General features: G+C 60.2%; 1 protein-coding gene across 1 annotated transcript in view; it reads left to right on the plus strand.

Annotated features, from left to right (window-relative positions):
* The first annotated feature begins 9,155 nt into the window (after positions 1–9,155).
* Positions 9,156–14,698, plus strand: part of GLI2 (GLI family zinc finger 2) — a 51,374-nt gene continuing 45,831 nt past the window's right edge. Inside the window, exon 1 of the mRNA XM_059704710.1 lies at positions 9,156–9,264. Within this exon, the coding sequence (XP_059560693.1) occupies positions 9,206–9,264 (59 nt within the window). The 5' untranslated portion in view covers positions 9,156–9,205. The remainder of the gene's footprint in view (positions 9,265–14,698) is intronic.

Raw genomic sequence — 14,698 nt, forward strand, 5'->3', positions numbered from 1 at the left:
GGCTGGGCCACGGTGTCCGCTGCAGCCCAGTGCTGTCCACCACGTCCCTGTGGCCTCTGGCCCAGGTCCCATCTGCCTCCTGGGGCCTGTTCCCCGTATCTTGGCCTCACCATCCGAGCATGTCTCAGTCAGATCGGGTTGTGTAACCGAAATACCGCAGACTGGAGGGCGCGAGTGACAGACATTTACTCTCCCAGTTACGGAGGCTGGGAAGGGACTGGTCCCGGGACGGCCGGGCTCCTGAGCTGAGGGCCTGTGGACAGGAGCCTGCCTCTCCCGGGGGCCTTGGAGCAGGCGCGTTGCCAGCCCTCACAGAGAGCACTTCTCCCTGTAGCCCTGCCCGCTGTCTGCAGAGCTCGGGGCCTGCCCTGGTGCAGCAGCTGGCGCTGGCCCGGCCTCCTGCGCTCTTTCCAGCATCTACTTTGTCATATTTTGTCAAGCAGCACCTTCTTGGAAAGGCCAGCCTGTGACTCCGGGGTGGGGGTGTGCACGGGCGGGCCCTGGTCCTACCGCGCTCTGTGTGGGGGCGGGACTGGCTGTGAGAGAGAGCAGGCTGGGCCTCAGCCCGCAGGACACCAGCCAGCTGTGGTGTTGGAATTTCCTGTCTGATTTTCATTTCCCCTCCCCCCAGTGAGACAGAAACGCTTTTTAATTGCCCGCTGTGGAGTGCCATTCAGGATATTATGATTCTTATTAAGTGCTTCCTGCGGGGCGGGGCGGGGCGGGGCGGGGCATCAGCATCAGCAGAGGCCTGGGAAGCAGCCTGCCTGGGCTTGCTGGGTGGTGGTGCCATTCGCAGGCAGAAGGCCTGGCCCCGGGAAGGAGGCGCTCCTGGACTCCCCTGACTCGCCTGCCTTCGAGCTCTGAGGCCGGGCCGGTGGCGCCGTGCCCGCTGGGAGAGGCCGTGGCCATCTGAGTCACCTGTCTGCAGCGTTTCAGAGTCCACCGAGGCCACCCAAGCCGCTTGGGTGCGTGCCCTCTCGTGGGGCTTCTCCCAGCCCGGCACGCACCTTTGTTCCGCAGCGCGGAGAAGCTCAGGAGTGGTGACCTTCGGAGCCTGCGTCCTCCTGGTGCTCAGGCCCCCGGAGTCCACAGGACAGCGCGATCGTCGCCACGCCTGCAGGGCCCAGCAGTTTACAAAGCCGCAGGCGGTTCTGGGGCCGGAGAAGCGCTGATGTCCGTGCCTCAGGTGCTCACAGTGCCTCCTGTGACGTGTGCGCATCATTTAATTCCCAGGGGACCCCAGGCAGAGGTGTTCTTCGTCCCATGAACAGGAGAGGCCCAAAGTTCAGGCCAGGATTCAGGCCACACAGCTCCGTGTGGGACACCATCGAGTCTTCTGGGCTCTGTCTGCACTGCCTGGGCCCGAGGAAGGATCCTCTTCTCCCTTCCCTCGGGGTCTCCCCTTCGGGGCCAGCCCCGAGACCGCCTTTCCAGAGGGCCTTCCCGGCTGCTCCGGGCTGCGTGGGAACCTCCCTTCCTTGAGCCTGTGCCGCGCGGACCCACCTGCCACATGGGGTCAGACATCCTCTGCGGAGCTGCCCCTGGTGCAGGAGCTGCGCCTCGTACCCTGGGTCTCCAGAGCACTCAAGCAGGGCCCTCGCCCACTGACCGGCGGGAGGCCTTAGCTGGGCCTGGGCCCGGGGTTGAGAGCTGGGCCCTGGTGGTGGGCAGCTCCACTGTGGATTCGGAGGAGGCTGAGGAGCTGGAACCGGGTGAGCCCGCGGCCTGTGTGGTCAAGGCCACGTCAGGGGCGCCACGTGTCTGGGCGATGTCATCTCCCTTGGTCAGCCCCTTCTCGGACACTAGTGTTGCCATTTCTGGTGTATTCTGGGAAGCCTGCGCTCCAGTTTTCCGAGGAGTGGGGCTGGGGCCTCACAGGAGCAGGGGAGAGCGAGGTGTCCTGCCCTGTGGGATCCGTGACGAGCCCCTTCAGGGCTGAAACAGAGACTGTCCCCAGCAGGCAGCCAGCCAGTGTCCCGCTGAAGTGTCCAGGTCAAGGGGGCAAAAATAAGAGGTCTCCATCTCTTCCCAACGATGAACAGTTGTCATTAGCAGAGCGTCTTCCCGTCCCCGTCCCCGTCCCCTGCGGGTTAAACGGTTTAATTGGTGAGCAGGCGTCGAGGGAGATGGAGTGGCAGTCTCTCTCTGTGGGACGCCAGTCTTGTCAGACGTGCACTTGTCAGATCATTGATCCCCTCGCTTCTTGGGGGCAGAGCTGGGTTTGCTTTAAGGCAGTTGGATCATTAAGGGGGTCCACCCGCTGGACCACCATCCTCCCGCACACGGGAGGTGGTACCTCCCTGGGACCCGGTCACACACGCTCTGCTGAAGCGTCTTTGCCGCTGACTTTGCTGAGGGCCAAGTCACGGCTGCAGCACTGGGTGATGTGGCTGGGGGAAGGTGAGGCAGGGATATGTGTGCCTTTATAAAAACACCATCCTTTCAAACAGAATTCATGGCGCTGTTTACTCGCTAGAACGACCAGGCCACCTGTGAGTCCCCTCACTTGCTTGTTGTGTCCTGGCCAGTGAGGGCACAGACACTAGGGAACGGAAAGTGGGCCCGGCTGGCGCTCAGAGTAGCTGGCCTGACCCCCTGGGGATGGGCCCACTGGAATGGGGTGGCGGTCAGCAGGTTCACTTGTAGGAGACTTTTCCTGCAGCGCCCAAAGCCATGATGTGGCATCCTGCCCGCACCCGCTCCCGCTCTGCACCTCGGTGAGCAGGAGCCCTGCGTGCGCACGGGGGCACATCAACCGCGGGTGCGCGTCTGAGTTCCTGTCTGATGCATGGGGGTCAGGGGAAAGTTCCTCCGTGACTAAACAGGGGCCTGACTCAGTCTCCCCAGAGGCCGGAGGTCGGCTCTGTGCAGACACTGCGGACACGCGGCACGGCGTGTCCTTCCGCCTTTACAGACGAAGACCCTTCACTCGGAGCTCTTGTCACTTGCGAGGAGTTATAAGTGGAAGGAACGTGGTCGGCTAGTCATTAATTGGGCATCCCAAGCAGAGCCCCCCGTCGTGTGAGAGAAGTTGGGGGCCAGTACATCTTTCTCTGGCCCAGCCAGGCCAGGCTAGGATGCCTCCACTTCTGCTGACAGAGGCCACCTGGAGCCCGTCCAGTCGCCACGAGGCGCCCGGCACTGGCCTCCCGCACCGTGGCCCCAGGGCCTGGGCCAGCTGCCCGAGAAGGATGGGGACCCGTGACCTGCTCTGGCCCCCGGCCTCCCTCCCGAGTCCCCCCGGCTGCTCGGGGTGGGGTTGTGCTTCGTCGTTCCTCAGGCCTGCCTTGTGCCGGGACAGCCTCCTGCCAGGATACCTGTGCCGCCCCTCGGGCAGTGGCAGGGCAAGGCAGCTCTGCTCGCAGGAACCAGGAGTCCGAGCTAAGGCCTTCCTCAGTCTCGACGGAAGAGACACAGCACCTGGAGACCATGCTAGCCTCTAGGAACCGGACAGCTGGGGCTGGCGCGTCCCCAACACACCCGGCTCTCCTGGGCGACGGTTGCCTTCACCACGCTACCCTCCAGCTGTGGGCCCGCTCCGAGCTCAGCCCCCTGGCAGTGCCTCGGAGCTGCAGCAGCACATGACTTCACCTGAAGGGAATCCTCCAGCTGCTCACACAGCTGCCCCGTCATGTTTCCGTGACCCAGTTTCCTGCTTCTTTGTCTGAGCCCCTGCTGACCCCGCCCATCCGCTCCGGCAGAAATTCACCGGAGTCCTCATGTCTGATGCGTGGGGATGAACTAGAGCCGGCTCACAGGGGAGCCTCCCCACCCGTTTCACCTTCCCTTTGGCCTTCGCGCTCACACAGCGAGATCCTTAAACCAGCGACACTGCCGTGTAACGCTGCCTCCCTGGGACCACCAGCGAGGAGCACTGGGCACTTAAACCTTAGCACAGGAAAATTCTGGGGTAAGAAAAAAGCCAGATGCCACCATCCTCGCTGCTCAGACTGTTGGTCTTTCTGTGTGGGATCAAAACCAAATGTGCATTCTTTCAGGGGGTCGGGCAGCCACAGAAAAGCCCCAGCTGAGAGTCTCTCCCTCGGAACTTAAAGAGAGCCGCGCCGAGAGCCGGCATGTGGTGTGTCCTCCCCGCTGCCGGGAGGATGCCGGGCTGGGGTTTTTGTTTAACTTGGAAAAAGAGCCCACAATGAGAACAACGTGTGGAAGGGCCTCCTTCCGCATGTCACCGAAGGCAGCTCTTGTTCTTGCTCATCCTCTTGGTCCTGGGCTGTTGGCAGTGACTGCCCGCCGAGTCCACCGTGGCGTCCCCCCCGGGGCCTGGCCCAGGGGCCCAGGCTAAGCAGCTGCCTCTGGAAGGTTCCTTCAGGGGGTCGGGGCCAGGCCTTGCTGGTCTGAAAGGTTCTCAAGCCTCATATGCTCCAGGGTCAGCCTTCACCCTCAGTTTACCGGGGGCACAGTTGGTCCCAGAGACGGTTTTGGGGGCTGTCTTACAAGTGGCTTCACTGACAGGCCCTGTGGCTGATGGGCTGAGAGGAGGTAGAGGGCCACTGGGTCAGTGCGTTGTACAGATAGGGCCACAAAGACGAAGCAGAGCCTGCACCGGAGCCCCTCTGCGCCTGCTTGGGGCCCCTCTGCGCCTGCTCAGGGTCCCTCTGTGGCCTGCTCAGGGTCCCTCCCATGGCTGCTCAAGGTCCCTCCCGCAGCCTGCTCAGGGTCCCTCTGTGGCCTGCTCGGGTCCCTCCCACGCCCTGCTCGGGTCCCTCAGGACGCCTTGGTGTGTCCCTGGCTGAGACAGGTGTGGCCCTTTCCCAGAGGCGTGGTGACCGCTCACAAATAGCAGGACTGTCTGGTAGGAAGGAAATTAGAGCTCACCCAGTCCTCATTGTGCAGATGGCTAATGGGAGACCCAGAAAAGGGGACATAATTTCTCCCAAGTCCCATGGTCACTAGTGGCAGGGCCCACCTGGGGTTCCTGGCCAAGGCGCATGCCAGCCCCACACCACCTGGCCTGCTCCTGTGGCCTTTTGATTTCCTGCTCAGAACCCTTCTCCCCTCACCCCACCCCCGCATCCAAAATAATCCGAGTCCTTCCCACAACACGACCAGGCTTATGGGACCTTCTCCCCTGTCTCTCTCACCTCCACCCTCTGCTCCTGGCGCCGACATCCTGAGTCTTCCCTTTGCACTTGCCGTCCCCCCGCCTGGTGCACCTGTCCTGCGGGAGCCCTTACTCCCACCCACATCCCACCCCCTCTCTGCCCCGTGCCCAGCCCGTTTCCTCTGAGCTTCGCCGTCCCTGACATTATGGTGTAAATATATTTGCTAGTTTGTTCACGGCTTGTGTCCTCGGGAGAGCTGCACGGCTCTGTGAAGGTGGCACCGCGGCTGCCGTCACTGCACTGCTCCAGGGCCCTAGAGCATTGCCTGCTCAGAGCATGCCCAGATACCAGGCAGGTGAATAAGTGGATAAAGGAGTGAACTAAGGAAGGAAGGGATGAAAGGATGAGTGGTTACTGCTACCTGTCTGCTGCATGCTTAGCCCCCTGCTGTGAGCGGACTGGTCCCTCTGAAGGTGGGCAGGCACACGTCCATCCGCCCTGGGGCCACCCCAGGGGCTATGTGTGGATGTTAGTCCTCTGAGACCCTGCTGCTGAGGGCCTCCTGGGTGCTGGCTGCTGGCAGCACCTAGGGCTCCATGGGGGGAGCCGGTGGAGCCATGAGCTGCCTGGCCATTGCTCTCCATGTGCTTCCTGGCAAGAAAAGGATCCTTGGTGCCATAGCAAAGCTGGCAGCACCTAGGGCTCCATGGGGGGAGCTGGTGGAGCCATGAGCTGCCTGGCCATTGCTCTCCATGTGCTTCCTGGCAAGAAAAGGATCCTCGGTGCCATAGCAAAGGCCCAGGAGGCCGCGGGCTTCACTGCGGTGAGTGCCTGTGGCACTTCCCTGCCTGACCCGGTGGGCACTGGGCCACACCCAAGCTGCCGACTGACCTAACACATCAATGCCTGGATGGGTGAACCGCTAACACGTGTTCCCAGGCTCCTTCTCAGGACGCCAAGTGGTAACAAGAGGGCAAAGGGCTGTGGCCAGAACCCCTGCTGCCTGCTCATCCCATGGGCCTCAGCTGCTTGGAGGGCAGCAGAGGTGCCCAGGCCCTGCCCTGCCCCTCTGACTCGAGAAAGAGAAAGCCACTTCCCATGTCACCTCCACAGCTGTTACCCCAGGGACCGGCCAAAAAGAGGGAGCAGCCCTGACTGAGGCGGGACTCTGGATGGCTGTCCCTCACGCCTCCTCCCAGAAGCCCAGGCTCCTCCTCCCCAACACACACAGGCACATACACACAGGCACATACACACAGGCACACAGGCACACACACATGCACACATGCACACACGCACATACACAGTGGCATACACACATACACACAGGCACACACGCACATACACACAGGGACACAGGCACACATACAGGCACACACACATACACACATGCACACACGCACATACACACAGGCACACAGGCACACACACACATGCACACATGCACACAGGCACATACACACTGGCACGCACACATACACACAGGCACACACACAGGCACACACGCACATACACACAGGAACACACACAGGCACACATGCATATACACACAGGCACACACACAGGCACACATGCACACAGGCACATACACACTGGCACACACACATTCACACAGGCACACAGGCACATACACACAGGGACACACACAGGCACACGCACATACACACAGGCACACACGCACATAACACAGGCACACACGCACATGCACACACGCACAGACACATACACAGGTGCACACACATACACACAGACACACACACATACACACAGGCACATGCACAGCCTGGTTTGGTGGAGCGGCAGGTCAGCCTTGGCGCCACTCCAGTTCACGTTTGCCTGGGAAACTAGCACACACACGTCATCCCTGTGGCGGCTGGAGCTCTTTAGACCTGAACAAGCTGCATTAATCTTGACACATCCCCGCTCACAGCTGCTTAGGTGGGGCCTGGTCGGGGTGGGCTGGGGGAATCTGATATTGCATTAAGGGACCCCCTTCAACCCTGTCGGTGGAACTCTGGGTTGAAAAGGACACACAGGTACTGGGGGTGGAGAGCGGGACACCAGGAATTCTGGGGTGAGTGCAGCTTGAGGTTGCTGTGAAGACCTAGGAGTTGATATTCACAAAGTGCTTAGAACAGGCCTGATACTGTGTGCATTTGCTAAATACAGTGGGTGAGCAAGGCGGGGACAGGAGGCCCAGGCACTCCCCTTGCATCAGGGCTGCCTCTGAGTGTTCATTCATGCTGGGCAGAGGGAAAAGCTATGACCAGCTGTCCAGGGCCCTGGACTCTCCTGGCTCTGCCATTTTTCAGCCCCGTGACTGAGCTGAAATCACCCTTGGCCTCCATTTTCTCATCTGTGAAATGGGTGCAATAACACCCACCCTGGCTGCCCCGGGGGGCTTTCGGAAATGCAGGGAAACATTTGTTAACAGTGCTGTGGTTCGGTCTGCCTGGCCGCATTGAAGAAACCATACAGGCCCTTTCCTGCGCCTCTGGCACCTCTGTGGAGGTGGCACTGCTTCCCTGCTGGGCTCCCCGAGGGTTCCCGAAGCCCAGTGTGTCCCTGTGTGGAAGCAGGAGGCGCTGTCCTCTGTTATTAGAGGCCAGTTCCCCTGGGAGCCCAAGATTTCTGGAGTCTGGGAGATTGATTTAATCAGGGTGAGAAATTGGTTTTCTTTGTCGCAAGTCCCCCTGGAAGATGCCAGTATTGTGGAATTATGAAGATAAAATTGAATATGTAAAAATTAAGCTTAAAATGTCAGGAGAAAAGTTTTAACTCTTGTTAAGAGTTCAGAGCATTCAAACCAAGTGTCCCTCAAGGGATGAATGGATGACCAGAACGTGGCCTACCCTTCGGACACAGGGTACAGTGGATGAGCACTGAGGACATGATGCTTCGTGAAATGCACCGGGCACGAGAGGACAAATACCGTAGAGGGGCCTGGAGTAGCCGCATTCATAGAGACAGAGCTAGGATGGGGGTCGCCTGGCCAGGGTGGGGAGATGGGGGTTGTGCGAGGGGCCCCGGGATTCAGCTGGGGAAGACGGAAAGTCCCCTGATGGGTGGTGGCAGTGATGGCACAGCAATGTGAACGTGCTCACCTGTGCTGTGCACTCAGGCATGATTAAAACGGTAAGTGTCCTGTTGTATGTATTTTACCACAGTAAAATCAGAGCGGGTAGCGTTTACAGAGCAGTCCCAGAGTCTGCACGTGAGCAGCAGTGTCTGGGCGCCTTTATTAGGGCAGGCCCGGCGGGCTGCTGCCCCGCGTGCATGGAAGACAAGCGGCCGCGGCTCAAAGCCAGCCAGCAGGTCAGCCTCACCGCTGACTCCCACTGGCCAGGCCTTCCGCGTGAGTGAGGCCGTGGAGAAATCCCCACGCCTTAGCCCTTTCTCCAGTCTAACTACTTTTTAAAGAGGCTTGTTTTCCTGGCACCTATAATTACGTTTGCCTCCAGGGTACCCAGGAATTTTTTCTTAATAAGCAAAGAGCATCCTACAATTACCATGATGATTTGTTGAGGGCAGGCCAAGTGCAGACAGGGGCTGACTCACCTCTGGAAACCGATGCTCACGCGTCGGCATTTACAGCTCGGAGGCCCCGCCAGCGCGCTTAGGGTCAGTAATTAATGGCAAGAGCTGGGGAATTAACATGCCCGCATAGGTGTCTGCTGGCTGCAGCGGAGCGGGCCCTGGCTTCACAGAGCTCCGGGTGACTGTGGCTGGCGTGGGTGCCGTCACCCAGGGCTCCTGGAGCCACCCAGCCAAGGCCGGGATGGGCAGAAGCCTGTCGGCTCTGTCAGCCCTGATTTGCGGCCCAGCCTGTAATCTCCCCGAGTTCAAAGAGCGCTTAGCTGCTTGTCTTTGTCAAGAGCGCGGTTGGGGATCTTTTATGTGAGTGATGTAGGTTCTCCGGCTGACTTTGATTATTTATTCATCCCCCTTCGTGGGTGTGTGATAGCCGGGCACCCCGGAGCCCCCCGTCCTGACTGCTTTTGCTCTGAAATTCATTGAGCTTTAAAGCCCTTTGAAAATGGCTTCTCCAGGGAAGGGCAAGGTTTTGAAGTCCTGTCTCTCTCCCCCGTGCAGTGCCGCAGCACCTTTGGCCACCGTTCCATGCTCCCTTACCGATTGACATGAGACACCAGGAGGGAAGGTACCATTACGAGCCACACTCTGCCCACGGCGTGCACGGGTAAGTTCTGCCCTCGGCCCGCCGCCTCGGCGTGCAGTCTCCCCGCACCAGGGAAGCCAGGCTGCCAGCCCCGGCCGCTCTCCTGCCTCCGTCTTTCTTTTTGGAGTTCCTGATCTGCATCGTCACCTTTGCCACCCACGGGTGCACTGAGCGGGACCCCGAGTGGCTGTGTGGGTGGGATGTGGACACCCAGCTCCCTCTGGTTCCCACCTCACCACTTCCAAGGCTGCCGACTCTCCTGGCGGGTCCACACGCACCTGGGGCTCTGTACCCCGGCAGTGGGAGCCCCTTCAGGCCAAAGGTCCCATAGAAGTATGCTGACCTTCCTTACATGTTGTCCAGGCATAAAAATTCATCACACCCCTTTTGCTCTCTGAAGTGTCCCGACTTGGACACTGAGTTCCAGGGTCACCCTGCTTATAAGGACAAGCTCAGAGTCAGACTTTGGGGCCTCTTTTGCTCCTGCTTTGAGACCGCAGGTAGGGAGACGCCAGTGCTGTCCCACCACACCCCTTGAGGCCTGTAGCCGACGTCACTTTTCTTGGTCTTTATTACCTGATGAGCCATGCCCATGCTACCCCCGTGTCTGCTTTCAGAAGAGAGGCCACGGCCTTCCCCTCCCCCCAGCATACCTGCTGCTCCACACCTGCCCGGAGGGGCCTACTGCACAGGACCAGCTGCTCTGTGGCCCCTCTTGACCCAGCCACCTCACCTGCCCACGTGCTGTTTGTGGTTCCAGCACTCACACCCCTGCCGCATGTTCCTGTGTCTCGGCTCCAGCTGCCCAGCCTGCCCAGAATGGCGCACGATTCCCACTGGCCCCGGCCTCCTCCGGGCGTCTCCTCAGATCCTCTAAGCCTCAGCCGAGGGGCACCTCCTCTGGGGGCACTGGGACCCGCACACCCCGTGGGACCCTTCCCTGGATTCCACCGCACTACCGCACTGTGGGTTCACACCTGCCTCCCAGCAGGCTCTGCCAGTGGCTGGCGCACAGTAGGTGCACCATCACTGTGTGCTGAGTGCACAGCCCTCCATGCATCCCACCCACTGCTCTCCCGGCTCCCGACCGAGTAGAGGCAGTGAGCACTTGCTGAGCACTCACTATATTCAAAGCACGCGCTCTGCCTGGTCTGGGGCCGGTGACTGAGAGGGGACCCGACCTCAGGTGACTCCTATTCTGGGCACACATTTCCTTTCCTCCCCACAGCAGATCAAACCTGGGATTTTTATTTTCTTTTTAAAAATGTATTTTACTTTGGAATAATTTCAGACATATAAAAACAGTTGCAAAAATAGTACAAAGATTTCCATAATACCCTTCACCACTTCCTCAGATGTGCTATGAACCAACTTGTGGGTCTTGCCCGGATCTGGCCAGGCGCCTGCTCATGTCTTTTTCCCTGGTTTGGGACCCAGCTTTTGCATTTAGTTGTCTTATCTCTATCAGCACCTTTAATCTGGGACGGTCGCTCAGTCTCTCTTCATGACCGTGGCATTTTTGCAGGGGGCAGCCCAATTACTGCATGAAACGTCCTCCTGGGCTTGTCTGATGTTGCCTCGGATTAAATTCAGACTTTATGTTTTGGGGAATAACGAGAAAAGCGATGCTGTGCCCTTCCTGCCGGGGGCAGGCCGAGGGGATACGTCTCACCCTGGATGAGTTGTGATCGCTCAGTTCAGGTGCGTTTCCCCAGTTTGAGGTTGGCCACTCTGTAATGACAAAGCAGTCACGTTGCTAATGTGTGCATACCCTCCTCCTCCTCCTCACATTGGCACCCCAAACTGCAACCTCCATGGCGGCTCTTGCCGGAAACAGGCGTTACCCGTCTTTGCCAAGTGCCACCTTTCAGTGCACGTCACTCCTCCCACATTTATCTGCTAGCATGCTCCTGTGAGGAACAGCTAGCTGTGCCTTCTCCCCCATTTCTCTTTTCCAAATAAATGCATTGATATTTGTGATGGTCTGTGAGTTATAGTCTCTGGTTATCACTGTTTAGCGTGTTGTTCCCATTGTCCCAGATGTGGACATTGTCTCCCTGTCTTCCGACACGTTTCGGCGCATGTGGCTGGTTCTCGTGGACGAGGCAGGACCTGCTGCTGCAGCCATGCGCCCACCACAGCCCGCCCACCTCGCAGGCCTCGGCTGCTGCCGGGGACTGAGGCCAGTTCCAGCAGCCTTGGGGGACTGAGGCCAGTTCCAGCAGCTTCCGGGGACTGAGGCCAGTTCCAGCAGCTTCGGGGAGATGCGTACATTTGGAGCAAGTGGCTCCCCGGAAATTGCTCAGTTGGTGGCATCTGCGAACCTAAGCGTGTTAAGGGAGCTGAGTCCCTTCTAGGAGGGGGTTGGAGTTGCTGATTTTCTGCTCTTGAGACAAGTTTGGCTGGTTCGGCGACACGGGTCCTGGGCACAGCAGGTCTGCGGGAAGTGATTCCCTGCCGGGTCCCAGGGCCGCGAAGGCGTGCTCAGTGCAGAGAGCTCCCGGAGGGGCGCCAGCAGGCCCCTCACTGCAGGGGAACATCCCGGCTCACATCTCCCCAAGCTGATAGGAGAAGTTCCCCCCCGCCCCCATGGCGAATGCGATTTCTCGGATTAACTCTGACCTGTGGCTGTTTAACACTTCCTGTTTCATCTCACTCCTGCAACAGCCGGTGAGCGTGCGCTCCGTGTCACCCTGCTTTACAGGTGCAGGCAGCACAGAGAGGATAGGTAGCTGGCACGAGGGTCACCCACACGGGGGTGGGGAGTTGGAAATCCCATTCCCACCCTGAGCCCAGCCCCTCGGCCACACACACTGGCCTCTCTCGGGAGCACATGTGTGACTCCAGGACCCCTGAGCAGGTTCCACCGAATCCAAAGAGCACAGACCACCCTCGGTGAGGGCACTGCCCCTGCCTGTTAGGAATGCAGGTGCCCAGGCCCGGACCTGCAGAGTCAGCTCCAGGCAGGGCCACGGTCTGCATGTGCCACGCCTGCTGCAGGCGCGGGTTTGAGACACTGTGCAGGCAGGACCTGGTCGCTGAATGGGGGTCCTAGTGCTGTCCCTCCCTGTGCGAGTGGAGCTGTGGCAGGAGGTCGCCCTGCGTCTTCTCCAGGCTTCGCCCTCACCAGCTCTGGGCTGGACACGGGCCACATCCGCCCTCTGGGCCTGCCCCCTTCCTAGGCAGGGGGGCGCAGCGTGTGGGCAGAGCACCTGGAGAAGTAGGTGACGATGGCAGGTCGCAGAAGTCCGGCCCGGCCAGTGGCCTGCACAAACGGTCTTGTCCCTCACTGGCTCGGTGGTGCTTTCACCTCCCTGGGTAGCTGCAGGGCGCTGAGTCTCCTGCTGCTGCTGTGAGGAAGCGCCTCACTCGGTGGGTTAACCAGGGCCGATCTGGTCTCGGAGCTCTGGAGGCCAGAGGACTGGAGGAGTCGGTGCTGGGAGAACCGTTTCCTCCTGGCGGCTCCAGGAGAGAATCCTTTCCTTGGCTCACAGGCCCTGCCTCTCTTCGCGTTGCCTTCCTCCCCGGCTTCTGTCCTCGCGTGGCCATCCTCCTCTGCGGTCCTTTCTCCCTCTGCCTCCCTCATCAGGGCACCTGTGATTGTGCTGAGGGCCACGGGGCAACCCAGAACGGTCCTGTACTCAACGTCTGCGACGGCTCTTTGCTGCAGAAGCTCCCATTCCCAGGTCCCAGGGCTTAGGACGGGGACCTCTCGGAAAGTTGTTCTCCAGCTCATTTGGGATCACCAGTCCCAGTGGTGAGCCCAGCATCACCACGTACAGTACAGGGCGTGAGGAATTTGTGCCCTGGAGCCGGTCTGCTGTTCCCTCGCTTTCCGGTGGCCCTGTGAGGTGGGTTAAATCTGCAGCTCGCAGATGCAGACACAGGCTCAGAGGTGTCCCCACCCCCATAGGGCGTGCCCTGCACAGCCGCTGGGCTTGCTTCTGTTCGAGGGTTGAGGAGCCAAGGAGGGCTGGTCCGTTCACACCCGGCCGTGGCAGCAGCACTGTTCCCCGCATCCTGCTGGCCTGGCGTCCAGTGGCCCCACCTTGTCCTCAGGGCACTGGGTCCCAGCCAGGCCACAGGGGACGAGGCGACTGCTGCAAAGCCCGCCCCTTCACCCCTGCCCTCAGTGTCCCAGGTAAGAAACGGGCAGGGCTCAGGAGGAAAGCGGCCCTTGTGGCCCAGGCCCTGTGATTAGTATGGGGCAGCCTGGTGCAGCCCGGTCCAGAAGCCGCTGTTGTGGCCGCTCCTCCTCCTTGCCAGCAGCAAATGTGCCTAATTACACAAACGCTGCTCAGCAAATGAGGCGCGGTGTCGTCTCCTGTCAGCCCGCCTCGAGGCTCCTGCCTCCGGCTCCGTGCACAGGCCTCTGCGCAGGCACCCGGGACCTGGTCCACTCTGGCTCTCATGGTCCAGTCGCCGCGTGACAGAGCGCCAGTGCCCAGGACTCCGGGCAGTGCTCCACCGCGGCCTCCTTGCCCTGCCCGGCCTGCAGGGGCACTGCTGTCCCCAGCCCTGCCAGGCTCTATGGGCTTGTACCCTGGCACTGACCAAGCTGAAGGAATGAGCCTCGGTTTTCTCATCTGTCAAAGGGCATAATGCATAGTAAGGGTACCTACGCCACCTACTGAGTTACTTTGGGAGTTAAATGGGGTAATTTAAGTGAGAGTTTGGAAACATTCCGTAGATGCTAATAATGGTTGTTATCACTGTTGCTACTCCATTGGCCTGTCAGAGAAGGAGGTTGACTGCAGGCACGGGACCTGTGTGGCAGGGGCAGGCCGCGCCATGCCCTTGGACGAACTACTGTCGGTGGCTGTGGCACAGGAAGGTGGGGAATTGGGCGGAGGAAGTCACCACTGGGGATGAAGAGAGGAGGTCTCTACCCCCGGAAGGACGTTGTCCTTTCAGCAGCAGGAGGTGCAGACCCGACAGGAGCAGAGCTTGCTAATGCTCAGAGCCTTCCGGAAGGGGAATGCCCTGGCCCTGGACTCCTGGTGCAGCACCTCTTACCTGTAAACCACAGGTGATGGGGAGGCACATGGCTGGAGGGAGTGTTCTTGCTGGTCAGGCAGAGTTCTCTCGTGACCCCCACCCCTCACCCTCACCCCCGGGACATGCTCCTGAGGCTGAGAGCCCTTTCTCAGGGTGAGAAGCAGGCCCCGTGCTCCCCACTGCCTGGAGACTGCCCTTGGGAACTGGCTCGCCCGCGTGTTGTGGGGACCTAGGCTGAGACATGGCAGGGCCTCGGCCAGGCTCCCCGTTCCTCAGTGTCCTGCAAGCGGGAGTGTAGGCTGCCCGGGGCTCGGTTCACTCGTGCGCTGGCCGGGAAGGTGGAAGCTCATGTTCCTGGCTCCGGGGTGGGGGTTGGCCTTCCACTCACCGTGTCGCTTGGGTCCTTCCCATCCCAGCCTGCCCGGGGTTCCAGAGAGGACCCATTCCAGCCACTTCC

Source organism: Myotis daubentonii, chromosome 7 (genome assembly GCF_963259705.1).
Source record: "Myotis daubentonii chromosome 7, mMyoDau2.1, whole genome shotgun sequence".
NCBI lineage: Eukaryota > Metazoa > Chordata > Mammalia > Chiroptera > Vespertilionidae > Myotis > Myotis daubentonii.